The 21152-nt window shown below is 36.5% G+C and overlaps 1 protein-coding gene across 2 annotated transcripts in view; it reads right to left on the bottom strand.

The window, feature by feature from the left end:
• Positions 1 to 21152, bottom strand: part of TBC1D5 (TBC1 domain family member 5) — a 320822-nt gene that overhangs the window by 132192 nt on the left and 167478 nt on the right. For both annotated transcript variants that reach the window (XM_054193612.1, XM_054193613.1), the window contains exons 6-11: positions 17721 to 17829; positions 15778 to 15867; positions 15602 to 15673; positions 12743 to 12810; positions 6457 to 6559; positions 330 to 418 (exon numbers count right to left, since the gene is read on the bottom strand). In XM_054193612.1, the coding sequence (XP_054049587.1) occupies positions 330 to 418; positions 6457 to 6559; positions 12743 to 12810; positions 15602 to 15673; positions 15778 to 15867; positions 17721 to 17829 (531 nt within the window). The remainder of the gene's footprint in view (positions 1 to 329; positions 419 to 6456; positions 6560 to 12742; positions 12811 to 15601; positions 15674 to 15777; positions 15868 to 17720; positions 17830 to 21152) is intronic.

Here is a 21152-nt window from a genome sequence, read left to right as displayed (position 1 = left end):
CAATAAGAATGAGGAAAAACAGTAGGTATGTAAGCTTTTTGATTAAGGTTTCCCTTTAGGTTTCCTGTCTTCCCTTTTTTTGCCAGCTAATATCTGCAAAGGGGCCAAAGTCTACACTTTTAATCCCCCTTTCAGAAGCTCTGGTAGGGAAGATGAAATAAGGACGTTCCCATAACAGCACAAGGATGCGACCATTTCTGATACCAATTTATCAATTATAAACAAAGAATTAAGGAACACATATTTATAAGTTATAGCCCAGCCAACTTCTTTTATTTTTTTTAAGAAGGCAGGTTTTTAATACTATACAAATAAAACACAATGCTTGCCTTGGTTGTGCAGCTTCACTGGCATGTGAAAAAGCTTGGTGGTCACAATGCAGGATAAAGACAATGGGAGCTAAAAGTTCGTGCATACCCTAAACATAAAAGAAAGCAAAAGTAGAGTAAGATTTTCCAGTCACATAATAGTTCATAAAACATAGCACCAGGCAGACAGCAGTAATAGGTGCAGAATAACTAAAAGCAAGAACATTTACATTCTTAACAGAACGGTTTCATAATCAATGGCTTTTATCTTAAATTCTGATTAAATCCAAGTGTTTATTCTTCTATAATATACAGAAGCAAGTTATTCTCCCTTTTTCTAACACAACAGACAACAAATTGGCAATGGTAGTCAACCCTGCACCTGGCAGTTTACTCCAAGATCTATGTTCATAAATATGAATTTTATTTATGATAATTACAATCATGATCCACAGTACAAAGATCCGCAATAGGGACAAATTACAAAATTTAAAGTTATTTCTTATTTGATAACGTTCCAAAACTAGCATAGCAGTAGCCTTTAGAAGAGACAAGGATAGCTATTTGGGAAATCAGAAAATGAAACTTACATTCCTATGGACATGAGAAATAAAATGGTGGGGTTTTTTACCTACCTTTTTTTTTTCCTGAAGTCATTATTTCAATATTAAAAATAAACTTATTATAACATAATGCATAGGAAACCTGGTACTGTTTCCTTACAAACTATTACTTATATGTGCAATCTATATTAAGATATAGAAAAAAATACAGAAATATGCAGAATTGGAAGAGTAGTTGAGGACTTGTGCCGGCATTAGAAGCACGGCTGGGCCACGCACACCAGCCATCAGTGCTTTTACCCGGAGCTCACCAGGAACAAAACAGGAGTCTTGATTTGCCTTGATTTACCTGGGGCTTGTCAATTTGTTATCAGGAGCAGAAGCAACCGCTTCAGGACACACTCAATCCAGCTGGCAAGCAGCAATGCACTGGCAGGTAAAACTACAGCCTACAGAATGAAACTTCAGCAGATGTTCGGCCCCTGTCCTCAGATTAGATCGGGGAAAAGGAGTATTTGGGGTATCTGGGGAATTTGGTTATGTCAGGGGAGTTGGGCTCCCTGTGGTGGACTAGGACAGCAGGTAGCAACTACACAGCCTACAGGTTGGGATGGGGGTCAGCCATACAGAAGTGAGGGGAGCCCTTCAGTGGAAGAGATATGGGATGAAAGGTTGAGACCTGTCTGGCTGCCTCTGGACACAGGGATCACTCCAAGGGGAGGCAACTCCTGACCTCCGCCCAAAACCAACAACTACAGCCAGGGCTTGGTGCCAGGTGCCCAGGCTACCCCTGCTGGGTCTCGCTCTGGGTGGAGTCCTTGCCCTGGTGCAGGAGGAAGAGTGTGGAGCAGACAGGCACGCCAGGAAGACCAACTTGTCTATCCTGTTGGCAAAAAGAGCATTGGGGCTGGCCCATCAAGCTCACAGGCATTTCAGGTTGCTGCCGGGAGCCAAATCATGGGTCCCCAGAGAGAAGCTGTTCTACTCTTATGCTTGCATTTCCAAGCTAGGAAGCCTCTCCACTTTTCCAAGAGTCAAACGCTTGTGCAGCTCCCCTCTTGCTTTGCTGGTATATTACTTGATATTCTGTGTAGCATTTGAGGAGTATTCAATACCAGTAAGTTAGCTTATCAGCTTCATATGTTGCAAACAGATCCGTTAATTACCAAACCTCTTTAACTTTTATTGGAAATAATGGGGATTTTCCTTTAGCGGTCCAAACTGAGCAGAGAGGTAGATGTGGAAGCCTTCTCTAGATGATCTATTTAGAGTGTACTTGGATGCATGTTAGTGAATCTTATCTGTTCGTAAGAGGAAATTCCAATATCTAGCCATATTGAAGAAAAAAAAAAAAAGAAGTTTGAAAATTTGTCTGAATGCTATTAACTGAAATCCTAGGAAATTTTATTTTAATTTCTTCAGGACTGAGATAACTTATTGCCTCAAAAAGCTATAAGGGTTGCATCAATAGCAGTCAGTTGACTGGGCAAAACCAAAGACAACAAAACTACTGAAGTTTGGAGTTTTTCTTTCTTTTCCTATTTCTGAACCTTTAGGGACTACTTTGAAAGATGAAGGCTAAACAGAAACTCAATTAGGAAAAAAAAGAAAAAGATTAAACCCAATGTAGCCCCTTGATTTCAGGAGCTGATGTAAAATTCCCAACACAACAATATGGGTTAGATTTCAAATTAACAACTTTAGATTTCTGAAAGTCTTATGGTCATACCAAGAGGGAAATGAATAGGAGAGACGGGAAGATAGGTCTAGGATTAGACAATAAATACAAGCGGCAAAAATATTTAAATAAACTGTAGATCACTTGGGTAGTACTTTCATACATACTCACAGCCCTCAGTTAATTAACAGCTCCATGTCTAATCTTTTATTCGCCCTGATATACTAACAAGAAATAAGAGAAATGGAAATGCCAAAAACTTGACTATCTAATAAAACTACCACCTTAGCTGTAAACATGTAAGCTGAAGAAAAAGAAAGAGGACATAAAATAAGAATTAGTTATAAAAGATAAAAGCACATCATGCATTCTTCCAACATAATAATATATCAAATTTATAATAAAGTAGAATCATAATGTGGCTGCCCACATACAACAAAAACAAAACAAACAGATGATGAAATATCAGGATTTCAAAAAGATACCTCTGATCTTTCAGTTACAAGAGTACTTCAAATGTTTAGAGATTTTTAGTTTGGCAAGAAAAGCCACCAGTGTAATATGCATACACATATTTTTTCAATGCTGCAGTTTACTAAAACTCTTTAGTGTTAATAAATAAGTTGACAGTGCTCAGCTAATTTTATGACACTTCCCAGCTACAACAAAATATTGATTTCATAACACATTCTATGGTTTAGAAAGAAAACCAGAAACAGAGCATTTCTACAACGAAAAGTGAATCAATCCATTTCAAAATTATATTGACTTCTCTAAGGGCAATCAAATCATGAGCAAACAATAGTTAGCCTAGTGATTTACCTTAATTGTCACTATTTCTTTTCAGCGTAACTAGGACCAGAATTTTGGCACCACTCTTACAGAAGAATGCTAAGAGTAATTTTTACATATGCTTAAATACAATATACTATTCTCTTTAGATTTTATATTTACAGCTGCTATTTAAAAATTCAATGATCCCGGTGAGGATTCTGTCTTTAAAATCTGTAATACAGCTTCGCAACATTCTACTCCATTTGACTAGGGACAGAAATATCTTTTTCTTCATCAAACAAAATGTTACTTCACGCTGGTCAAAACAGCACAAACCCTACTACAAAGACAAGTTTCATGCATATATGCATATTAAAAAAAACATTATTGATTGCTTCTTGTAAGACTATATGCTGATGCTATGTAATAGTTTCAATAAAACGTTGTAAACTTCAGATAGACTTTATTTACATTTATGAGGATGCAAATTATCAAAGAAATAGGAACTTTTCCCAAATATTTTGAAAGAGCAACATCAGGTTCTGTACCGATGTTGACAGACGGAAGTGTAAGTTTTCATTTATTGGCCAAGAATTATAATAGTTATGGCAAATGTACCTCTTGTATGCGGTCCTACAAATGAGACAGGAATTCTCAGAGAGAACAAGAAGACCGGTCCCATGATGGATACTGAATATGAAGACAAACACCTTCATTTGGGCTTTGTGTTCAGGTCACCGTGGAGAGAGCAGCTTGGAGGTGATCTGATATTGATGAATTAATGGTAGTCTTCATTATTTTCAAGAACATACACTAGGCTTTGATGTAGTGGAAATTATTATGGCAAGTGGGGCTTGAGTCAGTGGTAAAAACAGAACCAATAAAAAAAGTAGGACAGGAAGGTTGACTGCAACATAGGTATTTGCTAAAAGAGAGGAAAAAAAGATATCCTGTTGCCACTACAAACTTTACTTCCTATCAGCTAATTCAGAGAAGGGTACTGATAGGTATGGAAGAAATGTTATCTAAAAAGAGAGTGACATGGAGACAAAAAAAGCAGGATTGTTACTAATGAGCTAACAGGAACATTTATGTAAAAAAAACCCAAACAAACCCACCCTTTTAAAATGAGGTAAGAAAAAAGAAAAGCTCCTAATAAAAGTGACACATGTCCCCAAAAGGGAGAAAACCCACAATCATTTGCTGTTTTGTGGAGTTGGCATGGCACCACGAGGCTTGAGCGAGGCACTGAACACGCTTCAGAGAGGTTAAATCAACAGTTCTTCAAGATGCAATCTTTTTTCCTGTTTTCTGCACTTCACCTCTCCTTTTAGTCCTGTGGCAATCCCATCCTGAAATTACTGCACTACTGATGCAACACCAGTTGAAAACAGAGGTAAAGAAGTTTTCTTTGTCAACAGCCTGTAGGCTCGCAAAATTGAACCTGTTCTTTTATCTGCCTATGTTCATTTAGCCCACCAAGCAGTCTTTATTAAAGCTGAGGCATCAGGCAGTCAAAGTTCATTAATACCATTTATATAATCTCTGCAGTTTCAATTAACTCAGCAAGACATTCTACTACATGATAACAGTCTCATTAATTCAATAAAATCCCATAACTATTAACAATATGGTCTATGTTAAACGGGGTGTCACCTAGTAGAAAATAATAGCTTTAACAGCTTGTGATGAAACTCAGGGCTTTTTTTTTTTTTTTTTAAATTTGATCTGGCTAAATATTCCATCCTTATGTAGAAAGGTATTATTTCGTGGTAAGGAATCAAGAGGATTTTAAATATGAGCAGAGGGTAATTAAGTCCTTTTAAGTCATATCAAAGAGTAAAATAATACTTCTTGTTCAATAAATGATAGGCTAAATTAGCTGGAATGTGTTCTTCCATTTTCCCATCATCAGTACTCTGGCCTATATTCACTAGAAATGGGAGGCTGAATACTGCTGAAGTGTTTTCTTTAGCAGTGCCCTTTAAAATACACCTCACAAATCTCATTTTTTCTTTTAATCATGCAAGAATATTCCTTTTTCACGGTCTGTCAAACATGAGAAATAACCAGCTGATGGAGATTTGATATGTTTGATAACTATATATTTGATTTTTTTATATAATCTGTAAGAAAGTTCTTCAGAAGTAACTGCTTCTTCGACTCATATGTGTTCTTTTCACAGAACACCACTAATTTCCTGGTTTGACGACAGGGTGGGTGGTCACAGACCATGCCTGAAACATAGAGTGTCTTTTAAAAATCTTCACGTTTACTGAACCTCTGTATTTTTGTCATGAATTTTTTTGTGCCTATGTGAAATTTGCTGCTCTACAGCTTATCCTTTGTCCACGCACACCGTGTCCCTCAGTCTGTCAGTCCCTACTCACCCTACAGTTAATAGTCTGGAGAAACAAATACAAATATACTTATGTCGATAACTCTGTGTATTGGTCTTGCTACATTAATTTCGTGTCAAGCTTATACTCACTTTGAAACGTTCAGAACACAGGTTAAATTAATTGAGCCTGCATCCCATATGGATGCATAGCTTTAAGGTTTTCTACCATTTTATCAAAAATGGTTTGAGCAGGCTCTCCTTCAGGTAACACTGTAAAAGTGGTATTTGTAGCACCCTTCTCCTTCAGTCAAGAGGCATTTGTCAGCTGCATTGTATTTGGATGCTACAAGGTTAGATAAAGGATCCATTTGCTAGTGTACCACATGGCTTCAGTACTTTGAGGAAGAACTTAGAATATTACATAAAACTTAAAATACTAAGTTTGCCTAAATTTCAGAATTCACTATTTATGTTCTTTGTCTATTCAGTACCATCTTTAATCCTGCTGCATACTTTCTTTTCTTTCTTCACCACTGAAGAAAAAGATGTTTATTAAGAAATTTGAAGCTAGACAACTTAGCAACTTTAAAGAAAACAATTTGAGGGACTGCCTTATGAGGAAAAAGCATATGTTATTCAATGAGCTTACTTTTCTTACTATCCAGCTGACAAGCAGCTCTTTGATTACTTTAGCATTATGATACAACTTTGGATACAACAGAACTACATTATTGTCAAACCATATAGAAGATGTTGAGTCAATGAATGCCACCTGTACAGTATTTTCATTACCTGTTTATAAAGCAACTGCTCATTTTCTCTGGCGTAGCAGAACAGAACATCTGTAAGAATCTTCCTCACATTCTCTTGCTGAAAATACTGCATTTCAGGAAAGCTGAAAATGAAGAAATACAGCGAAAGTAAGCAATATAGCACGTAAAATCTCAGTTGCTGGTTTTCTATAAATGGTTTTAGGTAAGACAGCACCTCCCTTGCCTGCTTTCACACTGCTCCATGAATTGTGGGTGCTGCTAGATTAAGAATACTTCTAAAGACTTGTTATATTTGTTTTGCAATCAAAATTCTGAACAATGTTCTTTAATATACATCAGTCTCTTACATAGATATGATGATATCACTAGTTATATTCAAATAAGCAATCCATTTAAACATTATTTAACATTATCCAAATAAAATGATTTACCATATGACTATGTGTCCAACTGCCTAAAGGATCAAGTTCCTTTCCTCCTCCACATCATAAAAACAAGTTGAGTTGAAGTAGAATGAAAGGAGACAGAGCGAGAGGCAATGACTGAAGCAAAGACCGACCCCCTCCTTCCTGCACACAGACTCTGTCAAACCTAGCAGCCCAGAAGACTGTTCTGGTCCAGCTGGCACAGCATCCCAGTAATAACTCCAAGACTGTGCTCCAATGATTGTCAGTCCTTCACCAACAAATCCAAAACTTTCTAGGAACACTTAGAAAAGGAACATGATCAGAAACACCAAGCAGACACTTCTTCTCCCCTAAAAAAGCCAAGTCAGTTACAACTAAAACTGTTGCAAACAGTTATCCATTGATTAATTTGATTCAGGTACTGGAAAAATAAGCACCGAAGATCAAATCTCCACAGATAAAAAACGCACTTTATATGACATGCTCCCATTTTTTTTAATCTGTGTTAGGTTGGCAACTGTAACTGGATCATCAGTCTGCCCTGAGGTTTCACGAACAGTGCTCAGCCCTGCTCTTCATCTTTCTCAAGATGAAAGTCGGGCAAAGGAAGAGTACAAGACCTACAATATGTTAAAGAAGTTTGTAAAATCTCCATTTCTAAACAGAAGTAAAATGGAAGAAAGAAGAGTATGTCAGAAGCAGCATACACACAAGGGTTCAATATTTCATGAACACTTGAAAAATTATTAGCATTTTAATGACAAGATTATTAAAATATCTCACAACCCACACAAAAACCAGTATCCTGATTTTCTTGAGCTTTAAGCAAGCTCCAATATATCTTACTAGCGTCTTTTGTGATGCAACATAATGAGGCATTTCACCGCCTTTAGTAGCTGTCTCAAATAAACTCTAAAATTATTAAAACATTTGATACTCTGGCAGGGCAAATATGCTGTAAGTGAAATAGAATGAAGTGGAACTAGTGGGAGAATAAAGGAAGAAAGCTACTGGGAAAATCCAGTTATCTGCAAAAATGTAAATATTTAAAATCCGTAACTACTCTGAAGCAACTCTCACCTCTGCATCTTGCTCCTTGACTGCTGGAAGTAGGAAATAGAGTGGTTATGCAGGACATACTTTAATGAGTAAGTGCACAAACAGAAGTGTTTTCATGCTTACTGAAGAAGTAATTAGATGGCAAAAAATGTTTCATAAAGCAACCACCCCAAACCACATCTAGCTATATGGAGCAATAACAAATAAAACAAAAAAATCTGGAAAGGCAGAATACTAAAAAGAAAGGAAAAGGTAAACTTGGACAAAGAAAACCAGAAGAATACTTAAAAAGACAACAACGGTAGACCTCAGGCTAGATTGCTGAAATTAAGGCTACAGTATTGTCAGCTTTAAAATGAAATCACATGGATTGCAGATAAGTTTTCTTCCAGGAAATTTTGGTTTTCCTGCTTCCCAAGTCTAAGCTACAATGCTAAACTTCAGACCAGTTATATTAAGGCTGTTGCAAAGCATCTCAGACGTGATGACAGGTAAGCACAGAAACATAACTAATTAAGGCTAGAAAGGTGCTTTGCAATCCTTTGATGAAGGACCTGGATCAAGAGCCAAGGCAGAGAAGACACCGTGGCTTGAAGGCAGCAATGCTGAAGTCCTGAGAAAGGCATCGGGATGAGGGGTGTAACGTTTTCCTGGCACCTGGTGGGGGTAATGGTAGACCAACATTTGGAAACTTGTATGCACTTGTACTAATCATATTACTGTAAAGGAAGGACACAGCTGAGACCAAAAGTGCATTACAGCAGATGGCAATCGACATAATTTAGGGGTTTGAAGAGATTATTTCTGAAGGACTGTTATTCAGGCCTGCCCTATGAAGTTTAGGAAGAGAAGACTAACAAAGAAAACTCAAAAATACACAGAGATATCTGTGAGGATCTAGTAATACCAGAGATTGTGACAGAGAGGATAATAATGAACTCAGGAATAAGCTGGTTGAAGTATTAATTATAGCAAATGTAAATACAAGAGATCATGAGGGAACTATCAGTTCAGAATGGATTTTTATGGAAAATGTCATTTTATGATTAAAGCACTGTTTTAGAAATACAGTATCCTCAAATCAGGCAAGGTAAGAACACTTTCCATGAACACTAGAATATTACATTTAATGACATTTCTGAGAAAGACTGCATAAGGACGTGGGAATTTTGCTAGACGGTTTTACTGCTACAATTAAACAACGGCACATTCAAGCCCCCGCTTTCTGAAAGAGAAGACCAGCGCGAGTTAGTTACCATTTTTTAAAATGTTCCTTTAGCCCATTTAGGGGCCTCTACGCCAGAGACAGCCAGACTTTGACACAGAAGAAACTTAGGCTGGCAACCAAATAAAAGGATGCACAAGTACTTTATGAAGCCCATTAGGTGTCAGACAGAAATGAGACTCTTAGCTACAGCCACAGAATGACCATCTTTTCTTTCATGAACAGATTCCATCCCCTGACATTCCCCAACTCTGTTACTCAGTTGGAATGGAGGGAGCTACTAAACCAGAGAAAATGGAAGATGTTCTTGCAACTGCAATGGTTTGGTAAAGAATAATAATAACTGCCCCTCTGTTGCTCACTTTTTTCTTTAAAAGGAATAAATTGGTGTATAAAGGTAGCTCTCCCTTCCAGCAGTCCCTCCTCTTACATAGAAACTAGATTTTCTCTCCTGTGTTCATACTCAATGGATTGCTGTTTCTTCCCATCTCTTCTATACAGTTAGGAAGGACGTAGCTGCCTAATGGCTTCTGCGCTACCTTTTGTGTGGGTGGGTTTTCTTTTTTTTTGTTATTTGGGAGATGGAGAGTTGAAACAGCAGCACCCACCACTGCTCATCTTCATAAAGCTTCCATTGTCCTAAACTGTGATTGTTACTCCTGAAGCAGAAACTAGGTAGACCAATATATAAAAATACTACTACAAAAGAAAAGAAATCCACTCAATTAGTCTACTGTGAATGCCCCCTAAGCATTTTGTTTTCTTAAAATATTGGAGAGAGCAAGTGGAGAGAGGTAAATAAATCTAGACGTTTACAATCCTAGATGTACAAGGTGATGCCAGCAAGTAGACTGGTATTTCGATTTGACTGGTAGCTAGATGCTCTTGCATCTGCCAATCTGCTAATTTCCATTTCTGCAGAATATTTTTTAAAATTCTTCTTTATCACTTACCTTCTTAATCATCACAAAATAAATCACCATTGTTCCTTGGTACATCTTTTGAATGACAGTAATTAATCATTGCACTCTTAAGTCTGTTATGAGTTACTACGGTGCTAGTTCATACACACCTTCCTTTCTTAGTAGAATAATAGAATGCAGAATTATAGTCATAACTTGGTTGGTACTGCTATCTACATCTAAAGTAAGGCTTTTACTTGCATTACAGTAAACTTCCCTTGCCCTCCTTCCCAACCTCATTTTTTGAAGCTTCTCACTTGAGATAGATGGTGTTTGGTTCCAGCTCAAAAGTACACATTTCTAGACAGCTGAAGGAAAATCCATTCTGAACGTCTCAAATACCATAAAAAAATAAGTCAGGTCATTAATTAGAAATGTTGATCACTGATGAGTGAGGACTAATTTAACAAAATCCTTACCTACTTCCCTTGTAAATATTTGAAGTTCTTATTATGCAATAGGCAAAAAATTATATTTAGACATTATGGCTTGGATTACTCTTACCTGACTTTAGGTGACTACAGTTTAGTTAGGTACAGGTGAGCTAGAAGCATTTTATAATTACTGAAGAAAAACATATTTCTCTACAGTGTGATTCATCAGACGTATACTAGACATTTACTTTAGGAAGAGATGATTTGTGTCCTAGAATTCTTCAGGTACATAGACTGTAAAGGACGAGTAGCCTAGTTGTGAACACCTATGTTCTACAAATCCAACCATTAGGTGAGGTAAGGATTCACAAAATGCATATGAACACACACACATGAACAAACTTTATCACAGCTCTCTTTAGGTAACAGAACTCTGAAATTTAAAACAATTTAAACCAATACCAATTTTAAAAGCATGTTTCTACCCACTTTCCCATCTATTGTTACTACACTTCAGAGAATTCTAATAAAAACATTACAGAGTAAATTTTTTACTGCTTTGATAGATGGGACTCTGGTTTGCTATATTCTGTGTGCTATTAGCATCATTATTTACTTGATGGTTGGATTTACCGGATGATGGAGTACTGAACTCGATGACAAAGAATATGAACATATTTATTAAATAAGAAACAGAAGCTAGAAGGTAATGGTTACGGTAAATGAATACAATACTCGATTATTTTAACCTTTAATAAAAAGCATTGTAAGTTAATGACAAATCTTTAAATTCTAAGTCCAGGAATTCACGTTAGGAATGGAAATGAAAAGGACAACATTAGAGAGAGGGTACTTGCATCCCAAAGCCAAGGAATGTAGAACTTACTGCTTCTTACACTTAATTATAGTTTACAATCAGATACATATGTATACACAAAAAGCACACTATGTTTTATGATTAGGCAAAAAACAAGTGTATATATAAATGCATGTAGTTTATCAAATAAATTCATGTCACTGATAAATTTTACTCCTTCATTGTTTGACTTATTTTGATATTGATGACACGTAATGTATGCTGCTATTGTTTCAAGTAGACATTATTTTGTACAAATACAAAAATGGAAATTTCTTTAGTCACTACTACTGATATTAGTGAATATTACTCACTTGGCCATTTGCCAGAGTGAGAGCCTGGACTTTGTCTGTGTATATATTTAAATAACAATCTTACATCCAACATAGCCTCCATACAACTTTTCACTCTCCAATTATAGTTTAGATACGTATATATTTTAATCTCAGAACATCCTGAACTGTTTCCTTTAACAAACAAAAAATACCATCTGTGAGAATGCACATGAAAGCATATTCAGATTTTAATTATACATCTCATGGCAAAACGCGTTCAAGAATGGATCTAGGGATGGACATATAAAATATTCCAAAACCAGAGAGCAATGATTTCTTCTGCATGACTTTGTTTCTGTAAATGAACATGTGTGAGCTTGGGATTTGTAAAATCTATGACTCTCACAACTTTTTTCAAGTTATAAGGAAAAATATTTGCAATACAGTAGAATTTCACATGGTAGCAAACCAGTAATTGAATTTAATTAGATTTACACATCAGTCAATGCTTCCACTCTGAAAAGAAATGTTTTCAGGAACTGAGTGTTCTAACTCAAACAGGTTCCTAAGCAGCAGTGACCTAAGGGCCAAGCAGATGAAAACATAATCACAGTAATATTAGGGCAAATTGTAAGAGGCAGATGTGACAAATAACACTAGAAAAGTGATAAAAATAGAAATGCTTAACTTCTCTAGATGAGTGACATTTCCCTTACTAATTACAAACTGCTTTTTTATTATCGATTGAATAAGTGTTAAGAATTAAAGAAAATCATCTGTTCAATCTTTTATTACAATCATAATTTAGTTACAAGACCTTTCAGTTTCTCCTGCCTTCTCTTTGCTTCATACGGAAAACTCTACTTTAAATTTCGCACAGTAATACGTTTCCTAATATCCTAATTTAGAAGAGCTTTTCTTCAATGATACCAATAAATCTCCAGGGTTTAATGTTTAACTCGATTTTCTCGTTTTTCACTCCAAGAAAGATGTATTTTTATACATTTAATGTATGTTTCTACACATTCATGTTCAACAATCCTGACGTTTACACTAACCGAAGTCAAGAAAACACAATATAATGTATACCACATAAAAAAGCAGAATCTAAGTTTATATACAGAAATTTCTTTAAAGATCTACATACGTTCTTGTCACATCTTGTTCAATCATTGCTCGAAGCTCTTTATCCTGGAAAAATTTATTCCAAAGACTCTGAAATAAGGAAAAATAATTGTATGAAACAGAGACTTCTACTAATACCTAAGGCTTATATACTACATCTGCAAAGTACCGTACAAATATTAACTAATTAATCCTCAACATTCCCGGTAGATAGGTATATCAATATTTTATGGGTGAAGAAGAATGTTGGTGACCAGCCTAACGTATCAGAGAAAGTCAGTTCAGATCAGAGATGAAAACATTGAAATGCCTGGATCCACTCCCTTTGCTCACTGGATGGCTGCAGGTCTGTGGGTTACTTGTAAGGGGTCTATGAAGAATATTTAGGAAGGCAGAGTAATGTCAAACTTAACAGAACCAGCAGCTCAACTGAAAAAAAAAAATCAGTAGTTCACTCACAGAAAAAAAGGTCTGTATCACCGTACCGTACATTTCTCCTATGAATCTACAGACTCTAATTGGAAGCTGCTAGAATTTCCATACTAAGAAATTGTTTGGAACTAAGCTAGTTTGACTTAGTGGAGGCAAAATCAAATAAGGAATGTGTGTCGATCAAATACCTATTATGAAAGTGACATCATTCTAATGGTAGATACATACAGTGCAGATCAAGACTGGCCATTCTAAAAAAGTTTTAAGAGGGAGAACCAGGATATTTAAAGCTCGCTGTCAACAGAAAAAAATATTAAATAAAAGAGTTTGAAGTAGGTTTAGTTTCTTCTATATCTGTGCTTATGACCATTTCCACTCTCTTGCTTTGGTTTCCATGCCTTGTTTACCAAGAGTTTGCAACAGCTAACCTGAAAGAAGTCAGCAAATGTTGTTTGTATGCTCCAGAAAAAGTATTGTAAAGCCTATTCTTTATTGTAAAGGGATGGTAGCTTGCCATATTGATCAAAATACAGAAGGAACAAAATCTATAGCAGTCTTTTCATGCAGCTAAGTTTTCAGATAGTGGCAGCACCAGTGAATGAAATACCATACAAAGAGAGGGCCTGCAATACTTCCAGAATTTCATGCTCCCCTGTAAACAATTCACTGCCATGGTGGCTTATGCTCCACAGAAAGAAAAGAGAAAGCAAATGAATGTTATCTAGCAGAAGGAAGGTAAAATAACAAAAAAATCTAATGTTAGCCTCTATACTTGGGTTACAAACTATGAAAAAAGAACACCCCAACTTTAAAAGTATTTATATGCTTGACAACGTCTTATGTAAAACTAGTATCTTTTTAACTTGCAGTTCCTTTCATGCAGCTAGATCACATTTTGAAACTCCCCTGCCCCTGCTCCCTCCCTGGTCCGTCAGAGCAAAGGACAAAGGAAACAGAATCTGCATCGTAAAAAGGAACCAAGACCCAGGACACTGAAAGGGTAAAACATTAAGTCACTGCAGAGGCTCAGAGGCACTTCGCTCTTCATCCCTACACCTGGTTTGGCCCATGGCTTTGTTTTATAGATTAATTCCCTGCCACATACTCTGACATCTTAACCGTTGTCTTCTATCTCCTAAAGACATCACAGGCAGGAAGAAGGTTGTGCCACTGTGTATAATCACAAATTACAGCAGAAGCACTTTAAATCTTTGACATTTGACACAACAACTTTCTTCCCAGCTGGATGCAAGAATGGTTTGATGGCACGCATAGTCATGCCGGCTGCAGAGCCACCAATGTGCCTATGATCAATACTTCCATGTTTCCACAACCAAACCTATCTCTCCATCCACATTAAATATGAAGCAGAGTACCGCTCTAAATACAGACAAAATACGGGCTACCATTTTTGTGAACAAAACGGAAACCCAAGCAGTACCACCAAAGATAGCTGTGACAGTCTTTCCAGGTGTAAATCTCTTAAATGCAGCCAAACAAATTATTTTCATTGTATTAAGTTATTCTGAAAATGTGATAAAAAAGATTTTTCATAAACGGTAACATAATTAACAAAGATGACACATGCTATAAAATACCTAAGGGCTTTTAAGGTACAATAATATGCAGTGTAACAAAAAAAAAAAAAGCAGCCTAAAATTAAGCTCCCAAATCTACATGTAAATCCTCATCAAAGTGTCATGACTTCAAGAATACCAAGCTACTGGGAGGTCCCATTAATTTCAGTGAGAGCTGGATGCTCTGTGCTTAATGGCAGTCAGGCCAAATACTTTTACCACATTTTCAGTATTTCTTTAAAATCTGGATCTGTCATTTTGCAGCTGGCTGCTTTCTGATTAGAAAAGAAACTTTTGTTTCTTTTAACTGTATGAAGAAAAAGAATTAAAAACCTTGGAAGAAATGTATATCATGCAGCCTGGTGCTTTAGACATTAAGTCAGCACGTATACAACTCAGACATGCAACAATTCTATTTTTGCTGGAGAAAAACTTCCAAGGCTGAACAGTCTTCCAGAGGAGGGCTCTTCAGTATTTGCTGCTAACAGCATTCCCTTCATATTGACTGTTTAAACACTCCTTCAATTAGAGCCATTTTGTGTATAAAATGAAAACACAGCGGTAAAAAAGCGTATCAGTCAACGAAAGGATACACTGTGAAACTGGACTTACAGTCCAGCACTGATTTTTTGTTCATCACAGCCTTCCTTGTGAGAAGCCCTGAAAAATCAGAATATTTACCTGGAAATGAGCATTTCTGGTGGTTCAGCAGAGCCTGTGAACCACTGTTAACACAAATCAGTTTGAAAATTAAGGAGGGAGATTTTAGCACCTGCCATTTTTCCTTCTTCAGCAAGAACTCACTTGTGTCAGTATGATGATGATGATAATTTTAGTAGCACGTACGTTGATAGAACCAAGGGTCAACTTACCCCTTCGTCCTGAGAGAGTGGGTTGTTGATTATCAGATCTTGCTGTCCTGCTTTCCGAGGGTTTGTAATGTGCTAGGTAAAAACAGAAAAAAAATCAAATCCTCTTCTGTCCTATTGTCAGTATTAACACCTATGTCAATGCAGGAGAGTAGAGAGCCCAGTTTGTATCAACTTACAATTTCTTTGACCTTGTTGTAAGAAGTTCTTAAGTCTGAAGTGGTTTTAATCCATTGACTTCTGTCTTGCGGTAGAACCTCCAGAAATAACTATCAACAAAACAAAATAAATCCATTAAGTTTAATCATTTAATGGCTTTTCATATAAATCCTACCAGACAGCATAAACCGTCTCAGAAAGGAGGAGCAATACTCTACACATAAGGAGAAGAAAGTAAAGACCTATAAAATACTCCTGGCTTTAGTACTTTCCAGTCAATAAATAAGAAGCTAGAAACAGTAACAGTTCTAGGGTAGGAAATAAAGCATTAAAAAAACCTGAAGCCACAAACTCAAGCTTTATAAAATGTCACAACTTCAGTAAAGTTGATTGAGACTTCCAAGGCAGAAACGAAATGCAAAGAAGAGATGAAAATGAACATACAAAACTTGAAGCTATTTACATAACACCGATGAGCTAATGCAACATGCTGAAAACAAAACATGAATGCAGGGCAGAAACTAAGAACTCGGAGATATACTCTACCTAAGGAATGTGGAAAGGGAAAAGTCTTAATCTATAGAAAAGTAACATGTTCTAGAATTCTGCAAGACAGTTAAAAGAGTAAATTTTGCAAAAAGTCCATGAAAATGCCTACATCTCAGTTCTTTCTCATTTCTGTTTAAAACGGGTTAGAAAGAAACATCTATTGGAAAATACTATGTAATTGCATATAAAATAAGGAAAAAAACCCAGAGTATTGTCTTGCCTTTTAATTGTTTTTATCTATCCGTTATAAAGTGTTATGAATAATACTGACAAACAAAAAACCATTCCCAAATTATTAAAAATACTTAAATATTTCAGAACTTATATTGATAATATTTTTAAAACAGGCAGTCTAAAACAGAGCCATAACCTATATCGGGACACGCAAATAAAACCAGCCTTATTTCTAAAATAAAACCACTCCTTGATTTACTTAGTAGACAGTGAGGAACTTGATGCTTTTGTTAGTTCAGGCTTTTGAGTTATGTCCTCCTAATTTAGAGGCTCAAGAAAAAGCAGACTGGTAAAACAATGCCTGTGGCATATATTCACCTGGCCTCCTGACAAAAGTATTTTCATTAACTTTAAATTTGTTAAATGCTACACACTTCTCAAATTTCAAACTTCAATTTTCAAATTTCTTTCATTCATATACAAAGAGTATTTTCATTTTCTTTCTCTAGGTCTTTGTGCCAAAGTGAAGACTGAGAAATCCCAAAGGAGGTAATTTAAATTATCAGTGTTAACATACAGCGTCTCTACGAGGGAAAATGTTCTCTATTATCAAAGTTAGTGCAGAACTGAAGACCTGATGCCAGTGCAACAAAATTCTTTTGGACTTATATATAGCATCTCAGTATTACTTTGCTTTCTTTTTCTCTTCCTTCCCCTGCAGCTTTTAAAAAATACAGTAAGAGACCTCTGAGGACCTATTGCGTTTTAAGATTGGAAGACCTGGCTTCCCTCTCTATCCAGTCATTACAAGAAGGATTGGTCCTCATTTTCTCAGTTCACTGGGAAAAGCTGCTAGCAGAAGCATCAGACTCATTTTAAAGGAGTCCCAGGTTCCACAAAACATAAATTGTGAGACAAACTTCCTTTTTATTTCCAGTGCACGACTTCACTGCACAGAGACCGAGAAGAGAGATGGCGGTGTGGCGCTCAATTCTAAACACATCACCCAGCACACAGAGATTCTTTCCTAGGAATCTTTCGCTATCACCCACAATTCAGCTTTAAGGCAACTCAATATGATTAGCAAATGTCCTATGAATTATAAAAATGAGTAGGAAAACATTGGAATGAAGTCTCTTGGAAAATTCATGATTCTTTGCATCAATAATCTTCCAGCGCATCAGGTAATGTGTTGATATATTGCAATCACAAACTGTAAATAAATATTTTCTCTTCTTACCTTCCAGCAAACACTACGGAACCTGCTGCTTCTCAGCTGCCCATTAATCCCCTTCAGCCGTATAGTTGCCAAGTAATTGTTGTTTACAAATAGTTCTTCCCATTCTTTACTGCGTGCAAAAGCAAAAGGAATGAACATTTAAACAAAACCAAAAAAGTCTTAGCTGATTTAAGGACTATATGACACTACACGATTTTGGATAAGCAGAGGAAAGGAACTTTTTTAAATGTATATATTTAGTTGTGTACCATTTCTAAACGCATGGTTGTCTTTTTGGACACATTTCTTCTTTGGATTTAATGAATATGTAGATCGCTATAATTATGCCAGCTACTGAAATTCATAATGTCTATGGAGGCTATTCCATTTCCTCTAAAATGTTGGTACTGCAGTTCAGTGAATAAACAAGAAAAATGAATATTAATATAAGCACATTCATGTTTCAGCTGTAGACAAAGAAGTACCTATTCCAAAAATATGCAACAGAAAAGTATACTGTTGACTGTATTAGCTCCTCACATGACATATTTGCTTAAATGAACCTTCTTTTCTTCTTAATGTCAAGCTGGGCAGTTAAGCATAATAGAAGATGACTTTCTTTAACATTTAGTGCTATTTACTATTGAAATCACTCCTACTTCTTTCTACATGATCAGTTTTAAAATTTTAACAGGTGCTAGCAAATTTAAAAAAACATCAAAAAATTAAAAAGCCTCACTGTATAAACTGTTAAAGGCAAGCTTGAGTACCTTGCAGTACCTATGGCTGACTAGATAAACAACCTAAATATGCCTCCCAGGCATGCAGGCACCAGGGGCCTAACACCTGTGCCTCATTAATATACAAGTAAATCTGCTCTACTGGGAAACAATTGGAAATTAATTGTCCCAAACCATCTACTGAGTTTGAATAAAAGAATTAAATCTATATTTCCTGCACCTTCTACTGAAATGAATCTCAAGAACGGGATAAGCCATTTGATGGTCTTAGGAGCCCAAGACTTGCTCACAGGCTTTCTGCAACCACTCTAAAATCCAAAGGGTAATTTCAATGAAAAGAGCTGGGTTATGTGCAAGGAAATGTGTTTCAGATTTATTTTCAGTGCATGTCCTCAAGGTGAACATCTCCCTCTCCCACTGTCACATGGGAGACTATTACTTCTCCCTGGGAGACCAAATGAAACCAGGAAGAGGGAAACTACTATTGTGACTCCAGGGTAAGATCTTACCAGATTTCTTTCATGAAGGAGGGTCACAGAGTGGGTTATACTGAATACCAACAAACTCTGGTTTTGCAAACTGCCCTAAATATACGCAAGCTAGAGTTAGATAGCTTTCAGACTTTTAAGCTGAGTTGTGAGGGTCACCTTTTTGAAACCTTGTTTTAGATAAAACTTTTCCAGCTTCAGAACAGAATTATATGATACTGTAGCTAGGAATAGTTGGGGAACGGACTTGGCAAGCCGGGAAATTATGGTCCTGTTCCTCTGAGACAGGAGTGAACTTACAATCCGTGCTGAGATCAGAAGTATTGTATTTGTGAATGCATCACCTTTCAGCTAGGATCAATCTCTAAAAAAACAGGTGTTTACTTCTGGGCCTTGATTATTAACTGCTTTGAAAATCGAAGATACTCCAGATAAGGAGAAAGAAGACTAAAGTAGAGTTATCTTGCAGGGGGTTAGGGCTGCTTTCACCTTCTGCCAACTGCCAATGTTCCCAAGTGACCAGAACAGCAGCAAGCAACTCCAATGGTGTGGGGCAGCTTCCTTCTTTCCTGCCACATTCCCCATTGTCCAAGTCAAAAAGACTATCTGGTCATTTCACTGGCTCCCTGTCTCCCATACATCCTCACCTCCTGCAGTGAGCTGCCTACGATTGTTTACCACGATTCTATCTCCTTTAAATACAACGGATGGTATATAGCAGACACAGCTTGAGAAAAATCTGGCCCTTCCTTTCACAGTCATTTATACTTGAGTAACTACAGTATATTACGCCTATCTAAATAACCCTCCTGTTTCTATCATGTATAATATTCTTCGTTTGCCATTGTAAATTCTGTAGCATCATCGGCCATTATAACTACTGCCAAGCTGCCTCCCCAAGGTAGCGATGCTTCAAGAGTGACCCATTGCCCTGCGCACACGACAGGTCAGCCTCTGAAGCTATTCACATGGTTCTGCAAGTGGATGACATTCCCACAACGTCTTTGAAAATGCCGGTATGTTTCAAGGTTTCAACCAGCGTAACTGTGAATAGAAAGAACAGAGAGGAAAGAAACTCTTCAGGTTATTTTTTTTTCACCAACTGCTGGGAGTGATTGCTACACAGTAAGAAAGAAGTTTCAACACTTCTTAAATTGTATTAGTGCAGATACTATGTTTTGTCTTTTTTTTTTTTTTTTTAATTTGTAATGCAATTCCAAACACGTTTTGAGCAAAATTACATTTAAAACAGCCAAAAGAAATTTGGCAAGATCGTATCTCCTCCGCATCCCCCCTTGACTGCTGGGCTCACTAAAAAGAAAAGTTATGAGGAACTGAAAAGAAAAAACTTGGAAGCTGGAATCTGCTTCAGTTTTAGTAGAGCTGACTGATATCTAAAATCCTTTCTGAACAACATTCACTAATTAATTTCTCAAATATTTTGAATGAAGGCTAATAAATTAAGCCTTACAATTCTAGAGACTCTTTCAATAATGGTAACACTGTGTAATATCAACAAGCTATCAGTTCTAAAAGGGTAATTTTTAAAATGATATAGCCCTACTCTGTAAACTAATATCTATGAGCCTTGTTAACCCAGGCTTGCAGAAAACTCATCGGTCAAAGTGAAATGAGCAATGAGGATTGGAAGTCAAGTCTACCACATCCCATTTGCTTCACTGAAGTGAAAGACTTCAAGAGCCAATTGGAACCACTTAAACTATGAATAAGCACATGCAATTGTTTTTAATCAAACTAGAAAATTAAATGCATAATCATGTGCAAATACCCCCTTTAGGTTGTGCAATTAAAATAAAGGCAAATGCCAATGTTAATGTTTTCTGGTTATTTTGTACATATTTTTCATTTCCCATTCTTATTTAAATATCCTGCCTAATATACTATTGTACATATTGTAAAGTTTCCATAATACAAGGCCTGCACAAGGGGAAAGTAATTGGATTAATGTTTCTTTAAGAAACTGAATTTCACATGCCATATCTATGCTGTAACCGTCCAACGTAAGATATTTATTGGCATGAGTTAGGGACAGTTGCATTACTTAGAAGTGGGAAAAGTGCTCAATACGGACGAATGAAAAAGCAAGCAAATCAACATGAGGGATGAAGGTTGCAGATTTGTTCTGCAAGGTTTGTTCTTAGTTCTCATCTGTTCCTTTCCCTCTTTTGAAACATGCATTTATGTCATAACTACAAGAGATTGAA

Source organism: Rissa tridactyla, chromosome 2 (genome assembly GCF_028500815.1).
Source record: "Rissa tridactyla isolate bRisTri1 chromosome 2, bRisTri1.patW.cur.20221130, whole genome shotgun sequence".
Classification (NCBI taxonomy): Eukaryota; Metazoa; Chordata; class Aves; order Charadriiformes; family Laridae; genus Rissa; species Rissa tridactyla.
The sequence above is the reverse complement of the archived record's forward strand: the minus strand, read 5'-3'. Positions and strand labels throughout refer to the sequence as shown.